Consider the following 15,839-nt stretch of genomic DNA (forward strand, 5'->3'; position numbering starts at 1 on the left):
AACACCAAGCTTGCACATTACATCTGAATGTCACCCACAGACCCCTGCTTGAACCTCTGTTATATACTAATTGGTTGCAGGATAAGATCAAATGGATGTTAAAGGAAAAGGTACCATTAAAGTAACTCTCTCTTTTTTTTTTCTTCCAGTGCCTCCTGCCGAAACAACGTACTGGCCACCAAGTTACATACCTCCTGCACTTCAAGAGTATCAGCGCTACGAGATCACACACCGGCCCCTTCCTCCTCCACCACTTCCTCCTCTTCCCAGGGACTCTGAACATGTGAACCTTTATGGAGGTTTCCCATTCCCACTGGACCAGGCCAACAAGCGGGCACCCCTTCCCACTCTCTACAGCAATAAAAACTTGGAAGATCTGATGATCCCTCGACCAGAGGAGGCGCCACCCTCCCAATGCCAGAACGAATACACTGCCATCAGTTACTACCCCTTACCAGAGGGGAAGCAGTTTCAGCCCAGTCCTGGCTACAAGCGGGTCAGTGTGCGCCTGAGTGTGGCCCAGCCTTCTTATGCTGATGTTGAGGGTCCAGGCCCAACTCTCAGGGCCCTTTCCTTGGTGGTCCCTAACTATGAGGACTCTGACATGGTGGAGAGTGACTATGGTAGTTCGGAGGAAGTTATCTTCTGACCACTGGTCCCTGGATGAAACCTTTTCAATAAGGTAGTCTGGAGTCAAGGGTCAACAGAAGCCCAAATCCACCTGTGGATTAAACTATGGTGGCAAACTCAAGTATCATGTTGAACGTCATCATCCTTGATCCCGTTGTGGCCCCTAAAGGCTTACCGTTGGCACCCTGGTACTCTACCCAACACTCTTGCACATTTTCAAGCATTAGTACTGCCAAAGGAGAGCATATGGTTAAATGCCAAGCATTGCAAGTTAAATGGACTTCTGGCTGTAGCTGGATCTGGACACAAAATTGCCTTGCTGTGGTATGTTGTTACGATTGTTAACTGGTTGGCATGCCTAGCCCCATGTGAGATGTAAGTGTGTCAAATCTGCACCCTCGTATCTACACATTACTCACATTATGCTACAGATGTGTGTGCATGATGAAGACCAGACTTCAAACAAAAAGATACTGACACAGCGTAATGCAAAGTACATTTTCTACAAGCGTGCAGTAAAATCTGGTCACAGGTTCTGGCAAGGGGCACTATTTGTTTACTGATTGTTAAGCATGTCTGTTACATAGACGGGATCAAGAGGTACGAAAGACTGTGCCAGAACCAATCTCTGTGGATGGTCTCAGGACAAGGAGCCTTTCAGCTTCAGGAGTCCAGGCATGACTGAAAGATTGGTCCCCAAAATGGAGTATCACGTGGCCCTCCACCAGGCTGGCCCTGGAACCTTGGCTAAGCTCCAAAAAGGTTGTGCTAGATAGCATCCTTGAGATTGGTGTACGTGTGCCAGATATTGGCAGGGTGTGTGGAAAAGTGATGTTCACAAGGCAAAAAAGATCAAGTCGAGATGTAAAAAACAGAAACATGGTGGAGAGATGCTCACAAGGTGGAATCACAGGGGGAGAAGAGGTAAGAGCAAAGCTGCAGGAGATCAAACGCACATTGTAACTATATGACAGTTGGAGAACCTCAACATAGAAGACACTACCACAGAGCACCCAAGGGTGAGATACACCCACTGTCAGAGCGCTTCAGTGTTTTTGTACGATGGCTCATTCAGTGAAAGCACTTCAGTGTTAGCTGTGCTGGCCGAGCAATTGTTAGGGAACTCCTTTTTTCTTGTAGAGACTATAACCTAGATATAACTCCAGTAGCACATACACTGCCGGCATAATTGGAGCAAGCTCACGCAACAGGTCTATTTAAAGCGCAATAACTAGACCACATCAGTCACATGAATACTGACTTATTAACAACCAGAGTGCTGCAGAATTACAGTGTTATAAAGACTGTTTAAGTAATAAGAGCACTGCAATACTAATTATGCTGAGTGTACGCGAGCTACACTGCTCCGGTAACACAGAGCTCGATGCAGTTTACTTGCAAGAACGTTTATAACATGACCACACTATGCAGTTAAGGGCCTGCCAGATGTTGCTTTGTCCACAGTACTTTGTGTAATTTTGACAATTTGTGTTTTTCTCATGGCCTTCAACGATTTTATTGTTTCTACTTGTGTTTCTAAAACAACCAATGGGCTAAGGTGTTCTCCCTGCACAACTTGCACTCTGTAATCTGTGCAGATAGCAGTGGGGACCAGCCTTGTAGACCTGTCACACCCCCACTTTCCCTTTCCTCTTAACCCTTGCCTGATCAGCTCAATAGAATCCACTTGGAGCTACTTTTCCAATGTTTTTCCAGTGCTTTTCCAATTAAACTTCCTTTCTTACTCCCATGTCCTGAGGTATTATGCATGGCTGTGTTTGTAAGAGTTACAAATCAATCACTGGAGAATATTTTGCACACGAGCTGGGCATAGCCTCCTCCTGTGACAGATGGTGAAACCAGTCTTGTTCAGGTGTCCCTGGATTGAATCTCACCACCCGTCAATTATTTAGCATTGATGCTTGGATGGTCCAAAAGTAGTTTCAAGATTATTTGCCCATTATATCACATAGAGTAAGAGTGCTGCTGTCTTAAACACTACCCATTCCCGTTGTTCCTCCAATCCTTTATAATCCTTTGGTGACACCAGCTCTCAAACCTGATCATAAATTTCTCAGAAGATATTTTTTACTCTTTCTCTAAAATTCCTGAACAAAGTCGTTGGCCTTGCAGTTTGCCTAGCTGGTCTCTGCTTCCAAAGGCCATTAACCGGAGATCCTTTATTCACCATTAGAGTTAGATTAATGTTGGAAACATTAAAGACACAGTTGAGCGGGATTTCCAAAATATAAAATACAAATATGCTCAATAGCGGTATAAAAAAGCAAAGTTCTATTTCACCAATCAGAATTAAGAATAAGTCATCGAAATTCCGAATGCCCATTGGCAAGGGTCAGGTATTGGTGTCCAGAATTTATATAATTCCAAACTACAATTTTTGGAGTCAGGGTGCCCTTCTTCAGGATGCTTCCGCTCTTCCATCCCTGTCACTGCAGCCCTCAGGTATTGTGGTCCTCAACATGCGTGTGTTGTCATATGTTATTCTACACAGCATTAGAAGCACTGCCTGCTCATGTGTGTTCCTTTGCTTCCTTCATTCCTGCCGGCAACTCACTTCCTCTGCATGGACGGCACATCCACCAATTGTATTTAATACGAGGATTCTGTAATATCCTCGTATGTTGTAAAGTATTGTTTCTCTATGAGAGTCTAAACCATTTTGTAAAGCAATAAAGTATAATTTTTATTTTAACAGCCTGTGGCTCGTGAATTTTCTAAATGCACAATAGGTTTGACTAATGGAATACATTCCATATAGGTAGTTTCTAGCAAATGACTAATGAGTGGTTAAAAACTGGATTAATTGGAATGTTTTTGAAGTAACTACAGAAGATTGAATATGTCTCGGTATTCTAAGGTAGTTCGTCTCATTAAAATACACCCACTAGAGACTTTACTACGTTTGATACTGTTGAGTGTGCCTTTGCATTCTATTTTAGACATGCTAATAATTTTTGATCTGAATAATTTCTCAAATTCGACAGCTCCATGTGTAAGGGGTATAAAGACTGATTTTGCTGTCCACTTTAGTTAAGCTATCGTGTAAGTTTAGACTGCATGAAAGAATATGTTTCTGAGCTTTCATTTTTCATGGAATTCTCGAATGACACAGTTTAAACCGGAATGCCATGCCACTTTATCCTCCCGTTCTCTGCAAAGCGTATTGGTTTTGTGCCTTTCTAAGATCGTCCCAAGGATATGTGTAACAGCGACTGCAGTAACAACTGAACCCCTATCCTTGTTTTTTAGGTCTCGCCTGTCGATGCGCATGCGCATCGAGCTTGCGAGACTATGGGGGCTTAAACAGTCTTTAACCAACTTGCAAGGAATCGTGGGGATTCCTTGCAGTGCCCGTGAAATTTAAGCTCAATGCGCATGCGCATTAACATTAAAAGCGCGTGCACATGCCCCCAGCCGCCTGCCTTGCATGTCTTTTCCCCTCAGGCGCACCCCTCCCACACCCCCGCTCCGCCCCCTCCCCTGCCTGCCGTGTCGCATTTCTTCACGGCACCTCCTCTCATCAGTTTCCCAGCAGCATCTTTTCCCCAGCCTGCCGAGAGCAGCTCTTCCTGCTCCGCCCTCTACCTCCGCCCTCTACCCACTCACTCTCCCCTCACGATGCCCCTCCCGATCTGCCCACTCCCCACTCTCTCTCCCACCACTCTAGCACTGCTTGTCTTCCATGAAACTGTCTGTTCTGCCTCGAGCGGAAGACTTTTTTGTTAACAAAATTCGACAGCCTTTGACATCTGTTCCCCAACCCACAAACACCAGCACCTCCCCTCTCTCTTCCCGGACACAGCCAGGCTCGCAATTACACTCCCCCTCCCCAGACGCCAGCACCTCCCCTCTCTGTCCCTGCACACAGATTCCCGGACACAGCCAGGCTCGCAATTCCACTCCCCCTCCCCAGACGCCAGCACCTCCCCTCTCTGTCCCTGCACACAGCCAGGCTCTCACAACACAATAAACGAAAGACTTGAAAATGAAATCGTCGACAAAAACAAATAATCACAGACGAATTACAAGCTACATCGCCGTATACATTCCCCATTCAGCAGGCCTACTATTTCCCCCCCCTCCCTCTACAGCGTGCTACGCAAAAATGTGCGATTGTATCTATAGCCTTGCACCTAAAAAACATTTACGCCAGCACCTCCCCTCTCTCTTCCCGGACACAGCCAGGCTCGCAATTACACTCCCCCTCCCCAGACGCCAGCACCTCCCCTCTCTGTCCCTGCACACAGCCAGGCTCTCACAACACAATAAACGAAAGACTTGAAAATGAAATCGTCGACAAAAACAAATAATCACAGACGAATTACAAACTACTTCGCCGTACACATTCCCCATTCAGCAGGCCTACTATTTCCCCCCCCCTACAGCGTGCTATGCAAAAATTTGCGATTGTATCTATAGCCTTGCACCTAAAAAACATTTTCTATTTTGACATCATTATAAACGAAATAAAAGACACAGACTCACTCCCATTCAGCAGGCCTACTATTCCCCCCCCCCCCCCCCCCCTCTACACAGCGTGACATCATTGGTATTACGTTATTAAAACATTTACAATGCTTTGGACCAATAAATACATGCAAACGTTTACAGTAGGCCTGTTGGGTGAGAAGGGAGATTGATTTTTAAGAACGATTCAAAGACAGAGCCTCTCTCACATCCACTTGACTAAACAGTCCTCCCAACCCCCCCAACCCCCAACAATACGTCGGTCCTGCTCGGACCACTCTTCAATCCCATTTACATAAACACACAGGCCACAGACTCCAAGGCTTTCGTCAACAAAACTACAGGATGCTAGAGTACTTTAAGCGCCGTCGTCAAGATTGTAATCACTCAGCAACACACCAGCATCACTCTAGACCACCACAACAGCATCATTCAATAACAACACACTATCACACTTACCACCACAGCACCACTCATCACCACTACAGCATTACTCAGCAGACAAACGTCATACAATCAGAACATGTACGCTTTTAACAGGCACACACACCAACAGCTATCAATGGACGCTTTCACCAGGCGTACACACACAACAGTCATCAGTGCATCCTTTCACCAGGCATACACCCACACAAACAGGCATCAGTCCACGCTTTCAACAGTCACACACACCACCGGCCGTAAGTGCACGCTTTCTACACATTTTTTAACGTAGCACACACAATTACAGCTATACAAGCATGCTTTGGTGCTGTACAGTACTGCAGTAGTATGTATGAATGAAACTGTGGGTGTGCTAAATACGGCTCTAGTGGTGCAGAGTGATGATCTGATGTTGCTCAATGGTACAGTGGGGGTGCAGAATGATAATGTGCTATTGCTGCGTGTTGCATTAATGGACCTCAGTGATGCCGTTGTTAGGATCAGTGCTACTGTTGTGGTGCAGAGTTATGCTGTGGTGGTAATCATTGGACAACACTCTACAACGACACTGCAGCACTCATCACCACCACTCATCACCACTACAACATTACTCACCAGACAAACGTCACAGAAACAGAACATAAACAGTGCATACATACTACCAATAAAAATAATTAAATGTGAAAAACAAAAGGACAATGCAGAGCGGCGACACAAAACACGTACGGCGAAACGCAAAAGAAAAATAGCCAACAGCGACATACATTTTTTTTTTACAGGAGGCGAGCTCAGACGGAAGTACACTACAGGACCCGCATACCAAAACGACACGCGCAAACATAACTCAATGCATAACAAAAAGACGAACTAAATAGCAGCCATTGATAACATGAAAAAACACACTCTAAAGAAAGGAGCCGGACAGAAACCAAGTGCGAGCAAAGCAAGACCCCAAACAATAATTAGATTCACATCACAAAAAACAAATTCATAGCCAAAAGTGTAACAACTCACAAAGGCACTCTTTAATAATATGAAAATAAAATAGTTATTACCTGTCGATCGTAGCAGCTCATTCAGTGAAATGTAGAGAATAAAAAAACAACACACAAACAGAACATAAACAGTGCATACATAATACGTTTAACTAAAACAATAAAAAAAAAGAAAAAAAAAGGCCAAAGCATAGCGGCGAAACTAGTCACATACGGGTCAAAACCACACAAAAACAAGCCAAGTCGGAGAAAATATAAACATCAGAGTGCGAGCTCAGGCGAAACGAAACTACAGGAACTGCATACCAGGAAGACACTAGCAAACATTAGTCAATGCATGGCGAACAATCAACTTAAAGACGAGCCAGTAATAGCATAAATAACAAGAAAACACAAGGCAAGTGCGACCGAAAAAATTGGAAAATCCAAAATTACATTACATTCACAGCAATAAAAACTTATACAATTTTAAGGAGCAAAAAAAAAATCACTCTTTATAAATATTTTTACAAAAAAGGCAATTACCTGTCGGTCGTAGCACATCAGTCACTAAAGTATAGAAATCAGACAAACTACACACAAACAGCCACAGTGCATACATAATACGTTGAACACAAAACGTAGCACTGCAGTTGGCTACATAGTAAAAGCGAGACAACACTTTCAGAAAAAAAATTTAAAACATATATATATAAGAATTAAAATTCACACATAAAACATTACATAAACAAACAATAATTGGTCTTACCTGCAAATACACACGGAAGATATACGTAACTGACGTTAGCGTCAAAAACGTGCCACAAGAATGACGTATTACATTCAAATATTCGACGATAACAATTAGTGTAAGCACTTTCGACAAATAATATATTTAATAAATTCATAAAAATTTGATTTTAATTAAAATAACAGATATCAAGGGAAAAACCAATAAAAACACAATACACTCAACATCTTTATAAAAATGGATTTTTGACTATAAAAACAGTATGTTGCACCAACTCGCGCATATGCTAAAGGTCGAATAGCAATACATACAAAAAATACATAATAAAAGGAATACACTTAACCATATACTACTTAAATACATAATCAAAACTTTCCCATTCAAAAACTTCTTGTATTGCCAAAGATAATAAACAAGTACATACCAAAAATATAACAACGTTAAAAATTTAAAACACATAACACATACAAAAATATAAATTGCTATATATAACATTTATAAACATTACAATTATTACAGCATCTATCGTTTACAACAGTACAAAAGTATATTCTAAGTAGACGGGAGAAAATACACAAGTCGCAATACAAAAAAAACAATAATACATCATAATAAAACACTACTACTAATAAGTATATACACACAAGTAATAATACATTCACATTCATGTAGTAAATGTTATAAAAATTATATCTTACCTGTCAAACGACGCAGCTACAACAACGGAAGAAGAACACGCCTTTACCGCACGAACATTCACACCAATCTGGAAACTTCCCCGTTGACGCACGTCAAACGCAACGCTACGTCAAAAAACGTAGCGCTGCGATTGGCTACAAATTACGTCACTGTAAACATTACATCACCATAAAAAAAAGACTAGAGCGCTAATCTCCCTTACGTAAAAAACGTAAAGGGAATACATAGCGTACGACAGTTTTACATAACACAAATAAAACACTGTTTAAAAACATTCACTAAACACTTATAATACCAATACACATACACAAAAAACGCACACCCATTACATTAAAATAAACATTAACACATGCAAAAGACTCACATATGCCAATCACACATGCAACGCCACTCACACATGCAACGCCACTCACACATGCAACACCACTCACACAATCTACGCCACTCACACATGCAACACCAATCAAACATGCAACGCCACTCACACATGCAACGACACTCACACCTCCAACTCCAATCAACAACTCAACGCCACTCACACATGCAACCACAATCAAACATGCAACGCCAATCACAAAAGCAACAACACTCACACATGCAACGCCACTCAAACATGCTACGCAACTCAACAACGCAACGCCAATCAACAATTCAACCCCACTCAACAACACAACGCCACTAACCACGCAACGCCATTCAAACACGCAACGACACTCAACCAAGCAACACCACTCAACGCAACGCCACTCAACAACGCAACGCCACTCACACATGCAACGCCACTCAACTAAGCAACGCCACTCAACAACGCAACGCCACTCACACATGCAACGCCACTCAACGACGCAACGCCACACACACATACAACGCCACTCAAAAAATCAACACCACTCAACAAAGCAACGCCACTCAACAACGCAACGCCACTCACACATGCAACGCAACTCCACAACGCAACGCCACTCAACCACGCAACGCCACTCAACCACGCAACGCCACTCAATCACGCAACACCACTCAACAACGCAAGTCAACTACGCAACGCCACTCAACAACGCAACGCCACTCACACATGCAACGCCACTCACAAATGCAACGCCATTCAACAAGGCAACGCAACTCAACGACACTCAACCAGGCTACGCCATTCACACATGCAACGCCACTCACACATACAACGCCACTCACACATGCAACGCCACTCACACATGCAACGCCACTCACACATGCATCGCCACTCACACATGCAACGCCATTCACACATGCAATGCCACTCACACATGCAACGCCACTCACACATGCAACGCCACTCACACATGCAACGCCACTCACACATGCTACGCCACTCACACATGCTACGCCACTCACACATGCAACGACACTCACACATGCAACGACACTCACACATGCAACGCCACTCACACATGCTACGCCACTAACACATGCAACGCCACTCACACATGCAACGACACTCACACATGCAACGCCACTCACACATGCAACGCCACTCACACATGCAAAGCCATTCAACAACGCAACGCCACTCAACAACGCAACGCCACTCAACAACGCAACGCCACTCACGCATGCAACGCCACTCACACATGCAACGCCACTCACACATGCAACGCCACTCACACATTAAACGCCACTCACACATGCAGTGCCACTCACACATGCTACGCCACTCACACATGCAACGCCACTCACACATGCAACGCAACTCACACATGCATCGCCACTCACACATCCAACGCCAATCACACATGCTGTGCCACTCACACATGCTACGCCACTCACACATGCAACGCCACTCACACCAATGCAGTACCAGTTTTACCCACACAGAACAACTTTCAAACACACAACGCCACTCACACCCACGCAAGCCCACTCTCACACACACAACGCCACACTCACCCATGCAATGCCAATCACACACACAACGCAACTCACACATGCAACGCCACTCACACATGCAACGACACTGACACATGCAACGCCACTCACACATGCAACAACACTAACACATGCAACGCCACTCACAAATGCAAAGCCATTCAAAAAGGCAACGCCACTCAACCAGGCAACGCCACTCAACAACGCAACGCCACTCACGCATGCAACGCCACTCACGCATGCAACGCCACTCACACATGCAACGCCACCCGCAATCACACTCACACAACATCACCCTCACACACCATCACACACCTTCAGCCTCACACACACTCACTCACACTCACCCGGGAGGACGCTCAGCTTGCAGGGCTCTGCTTCTATCCCCTGCTGCACTCTCCTGCTCTCTAGAAAGGTGGCATAACAAAAAAAATAAAATCACGTCTATACAAATCATGTGGCATTCCAAATGCTATAGGTGACACATTCACAAAAATTAGAAATATTGGCATTGTAAATTACAAATCTATCAATGTAGCTATTTGGAGAAATTACACACAAAAAAAATAATAAAACATTTACAACACCAATAGCTCTAACTTTTCTAATGCGAGACCTATTGCATTTCCAATGCTTGTTTTTATAGTCCTCATTCTACACAAATCTTAATTCAAGAATATAACCCTGGTCAAACAGATTATTACAGTCTCTTATGAAGGAAAGTGAAGGCCTGGTCTCTTCTCACTGAAGGGTGGGTGGGTTAGACCCCCGGGTACTACTTCCTACAAAACTGATCGAGAATAACCAGGGCTTTTCCTCTTTTGTAAGCTTTTCACGCTTGGCTCTTGTTGGTTTCCTATTATTTCTCCATATGAGCAAATTTGTAATCATTGGACCAATGAGTGTGTACATTGTGTTATCCTTAAACAAGGAGGAAAAGTGAAAAAGTGAAAAAAGATGAAAGGAAGAAAAATAAAGAAGAAAAACTAAAAATAAAGTTCCAACGCCTAGGTAAACAGATAGCTCTAGGTGTGTTTATCCCAAAGATCAAAAATTGGGTTAATACAAAACGAAGTGAACCCTGAAGGGGAGAGGGTAAAGGCTGCCAACCAACTATCCCATAAATCCCAGAATTATGTTTTTTTAACCCTTTTACTTGTCCGATCAAGAGTTGAGACATGTTGAACTGAGCTAATTGATTCGTGTTTAGTGGGTGGAGTGGGAAGGATCCATTTTACGCAGATCTCCCTTCGCGCCAAATGGATCAGAACAAACAGGAGTGCCCTCTGATTTCTTGAGAGGAGTAGGTTTTCTGTTTCTCTCGCCACCCCAAAAATGACTGTGGACGCTGTTAGCCCGACCTCTCTACCCATAATTACAGAAATGGTATTACTCACATGGTCCCAGAAGAGCTTGATAGAAGGACACTGCCAAAACATATGTACCTCATCTGCGCTGGTTTCCTCGCACTTCGGGAACTTCTTTGTCGTTCTTGTCCCCAGTTTGGAAAGTTTCAATGGCGTCCAATGTGCCTTATGGACAGTAAAAAGGTGGTTTCTTTTTAATGGGGCAGCTTTCACATACGACCAAAGAGTAGACATGGATACTTTCCCAAGAGATTTGAGGTCGTCGTTCGGCATGTCCTTCTTCCAGCTCTCTGTGAACGGCCTCGATTTCTTATCTCCACTCTCGATCATTTGCCAATACCATGCTGCCACTTCCTTTTGAGCTCGTCTGGTACAGATATCTTTTACCAAGTCGCCATTCCAGGTTATTTCCTTGCTTGTTACCTTACTCCAGCTAAGAATTTGTAAATACTTAAATCTATATACTGAGGGCCAGATGTAGGTAGCAAATACCGGTCGGTAACGGCCGAAAATGCTGAATTTAAAAAACTTCCTTTTGAGCTCGTCTGGTACAGATATCTTTTACCAAGTCGCCATTCCAGGTTATTTCCTTGCTTGTTACCTTACTCCAGCTAAGAATTTGTAAATACTTAAATCTATATACTGAGGGCTAGATGTAGGTAGCAAATACCGGTCGGTAACGGCCGAAAAGGCTGAATTTCGGCCGTTACCGACCGGTATTGGGCTATTGAGATGTAGGAGTAAAAAATAGACCGATTCGGTAAATACAAGTCGGTATCATACCGAATCGGAATTTACCGAATCGGAAAGTACCAAATTCTTATTTACCAAATTCTTATTTACTGAATCCCTATTTACCGAATCGGTAAATAAGAAATGGTAAAAACTGACCATTGAGATGTAGCAAAGCTAAAAAATACCAAATTTCATGAAATTCGGTATTTAAGAGTTGTTATTTACCATGGAGTGAAAGCAGGTGGTAACCAGGTGCAGGCTATAAAAAAGGACGCAAAATGCAACACTGTGACCAGAATGGCGGCATTCTACGTCATTGCAAGCGGCTAAGGCTACAGGCAGCAGGAGAGAGGGTCTGGAGAAGGGCAAGTCTACAGGCAGAGGATTACGCTTTTCCAACTCACTGAGCCAGAGATATTGCAGAGGTATAGGCTTGACCCACAAACCATCCTGGACTTGATCAGGGACCTGCACCCACTCCTGGAGCAGCCAACACCAAGGGCGCACTACATCCCACCCCATGTGCAGGTGCTGTGTAGCCTACACCTCCTGGCCTCTGGAAGTTACCAGAGTGTCATTGCTGCAGTATGTGGGGTGTCCCAGAGCTGCTTATCCAGTTTCTTCAGGAAATTCCTGGAGGCCACGATGCAGAGAATGCATCATTACATTAGCTTCCCTGCCACACAAGCGGAACTGGTGAAGACCAAAACTGATTTTTATCAACTGGCACACTTCCCTCACGTCATAGGCTGTATAGATGCCACCCACATCACAATCTACCCACCTGCAGCCACAGAATACATATACAGGAAGCGGAATCAACACACTCAATCAATGTTCAGGTGATATGCAACGCGGTAAACATCATAACAGACATTGTGGCCAAATTCCCTGGGAGCACCCACGACTCTTACATATTCCAGAACAGTGGGATCTACACATGCCTTGCTGCTGGAGAATTTGGGGAAGGATACTTGCTAGGTAACCAACTGTGACACACCCTGATAGTAACTGCAGATGAATGTATGATGAGTATGTAACTAATGGCACTCTCTTTTCAACCTAGGCGATAGCGCTTATGCTGTGCATTCCTTTGTGCTCCCCCCCTACCTTAATCGATCTACTGGGAGTGAGAGGCATTACAATGTGGCACACAGAGCAACACGCAGCGTTGTAGAACGCACATTCAGACTCCTAAATAGCAGGTTCCGCTGCCTCCACAAGAGTGGAAGAGCACAGCAGTACACTCCTATCATCTGCTGTAAAATCATTGCGACCTGTGCAATGCTGCACAACCTTGCCACCAAGAAAGGCACAGAAGTGGAAATAACACATCATGAGGACATTGATGATGGAACTGAACAGCCAGAGCCCTATGCAGCAGGAGCAGCGCAAGCCACAGAGGGGAGACTGAGATGGGTAGAGATCACACGCAGCTATTTCTAAGTAAGTAAGGAGACACAGCTAGGCTTTGTATTTGAATGACGTAGTTTAATGGGCACTACGGCAATTTACTGATAGCACACCATGGTACTTCAATGTCTGAATACCCCACTGGGTGGTCACAGGTTGCCTCACCGTGACATGTCCTGTGGTTGTGGGCATCCTCATTGTTTGCGCCCACGCACAACAGTGCGGGATGCATGAGGCTGGGTGGCAACAGTGGCAGTGGAGCCTGGGTCAGCAGGTTGGCGCCTGCTGCTCATTCGAATGTCAGGAACAGGAGTGCTACAGATACTCCTGCTGGTAGAGTCTTCAGTGTCCCCGACACCTGTGTCCCCAGCAGTGGCTGCCTGGTTTGTGAGTAGTAGCTCCATGGCAGAGGTAACCCTCCCCATCCCCCTCGACAAATCCGTGCAGCAGTGCACAATGCCATCTTGCATGGAGATAGAGCGCCGAGATAGCAGGGAGGTTGCTGTGACAAGCCGGTTCATGGCCTTTGTGTGTTGGCGCATGCACTGTCGATCCTGGCGCCTCTCTGTGTGGTCAGAGTCTAGTCTCTCACAGAGATCAATCACGCACTGTGACATGTCCCTCATTCCCTCTGCCAAAGACTGCATGCTCTCTGTCATGGAGCCAATTCCCCGGTCTATGTTGCCCATCCTGGTATTCAAGTTGCCCACCTGTCTCTGTACTGCTAATATGCCCTTTGCTTGCAGGCGCTGGACTTAGACCATGGTGGCCTCAAGACCACAGAAGACCCCCTCTCCATCCTGGCCATCACCTCTCTCCCGTACCCTCCGGCCTCTGGCACCGGTACGCACAGCTCCAGATGCACTCTGCTGTCCAGCGTTGTCTGCCTCAAGTGGAGTTGTGTGTGTGTCACCCACCCCATCATCCTCATCGGACGTCTCCGAAATCCTTAGAGGAGGCACATCATGCCTCCTTGGCCTTACCAGTACAGATGACTCTGAGGTTGTTGTGGGTGACAGTGCTAGTAGTTCCAACTGTTGTGAGTCAAACAGCAGTGGTGACAGAGGCTGTGGTGTGGTGGGTCGCTCTGGTGTTGTTGCTGCCTGCGCTGTGGGTGTGGGTGACAGTACAGTGCTTTGACCTGCACCTTTGGCTGCGTCCTCACTCCGCTCTGTTGCTGGTGCCCTCTCCTCCCTTTCCTGCGCTGTACTGCGCAATGACTCTCTTGTGGACAGATATGAACATTGGCTCAGTGGTGATGTATACCTGTGTATCATTATTAAATCACATTCATGTCACACAATTGCATAGTCCTTAACTGCTTCTGGATGTAGTGTGTGGCATGCCTTGTTCTTTATTGTGATGACTGTATTGATGTATGTTTCTATGACTACATCTCCCATGATGCATTGCAGGTATATCCTAAAACCTGTACTGCAGTGTGATGCACAGAACCACATTGGGGAAGGGGGACAGGGAAAGGGGTGGGGATTTAAGTCCATGCAACTTACCTTGTTTTCTTGCAGCTCTGGCTGAGCTGTCAGCATCCCCTATCCCATGGACACTCTCTAGCTCCAGGGTGGACTTCACCATCAGCTCCATGTCTGTAAGTGCAGGTGCACAATTCCTTTCTCCACCTGTGGCACCAGCTTCTTTTCTGTGGGCTGCCAGTTTTTTTTGTTATGATCCGAAGATCATACCACCTTTTTTCAGGTCATCAATGTCCCTGGTTGTGACCCCGATGGCATTCACCTTAGACTGGATCCACAGCCAGGTGTTCCTTTTCACAGACTCTGCAACATGCAGAGACTGCTTGCCAAAGAGCTGGGTGTAGTGTCTCACCACCTCCTCCACCAGCACCTGCAGTTCAGCTGTGCTGAATTTGAGTTTTCTCTTGCGCTCAGCTCCATCCTTCTGGGCATCCTGTGATTTCATTCTGCAGCTCAGCTCAGCTCTGGGCAGCCTGTTCATCAGTGTCTCACTGCTCTCAATGCTGTTCAGCTGCTCTGCACCTGCTTGGCTGTGGCCACTTCCTGGTTGTGGGGTGGGGTAGCTGCATTTGATTGGTTGGTTCCTCTGGTGCTTTGTTGTGGGGTGTGGTGGGTGTTCCTGATTAGTTGACAGGCTCAATTGGGTGTATTTTGTATTTCTGAATCAGTATTTACAGATTCGGTATTTACCGATTCGGTAAATACCGATTCGGTAATTCCTATGCATTCCTATGGGCCTGGAGGCCCATAGGGTTGAATGGGTGTTACTGATTTGGTATTATACCGAATCGGTATTTTCCGATTCGGTAAATACCGAGTCTGAATTTCCGAATTTTACTGATTCTGTATATTTTACCGATTATTTTTACCTACATCCCATTTTCCGAATCTAAAATACCGAATAGGTATAATTCGGTATTTTAGAGTCTGTAAAATTGGATTACCTACATCTGGCCCTGAGTTATTAGTG

At 45.0% G+C, this 15,839-nt stretch overlaps 1 protein-coding gene across 1 annotated transcript in view; it reads left to right on the forward strand.

The window, feature by feature from the left end:
- FAT2 (FAT atypical cadherin 2) overlaps nt 1-3,343 on the forward strand; it is a 231,215-nt gene extending 227,872 nt beyond the window's left edge. Inside the window, exon 23 of the mRNA XM_086931273.1 lies at nt 150-3,343. Coding sequence (XP_086787399.1) covers nt 150-649 — 500 coding nt within the window. The 3' untranslated portion in view covers nt 650-3,343. The remainder of the gene's footprint in view (nt 1-149) is intronic.
- Nucleotides 3,344-15,839: the final 12,496 nt, after the last annotated feature.

The sequence above is a fragment of the Lissotriton vulgaris genome, chromosome 7, assembly GCF_964263255.1.
Source record: "Lissotriton vulgaris chromosome 7, aLisVul1.2, whole genome shotgun sequence".
NCBI classification, from domain to species: domain Eukaryota; kingdom Metazoa; phylum Chordata; class Amphibia; order Caudata; family Salamandridae; genus Lissotriton; species Lissotriton vulgaris.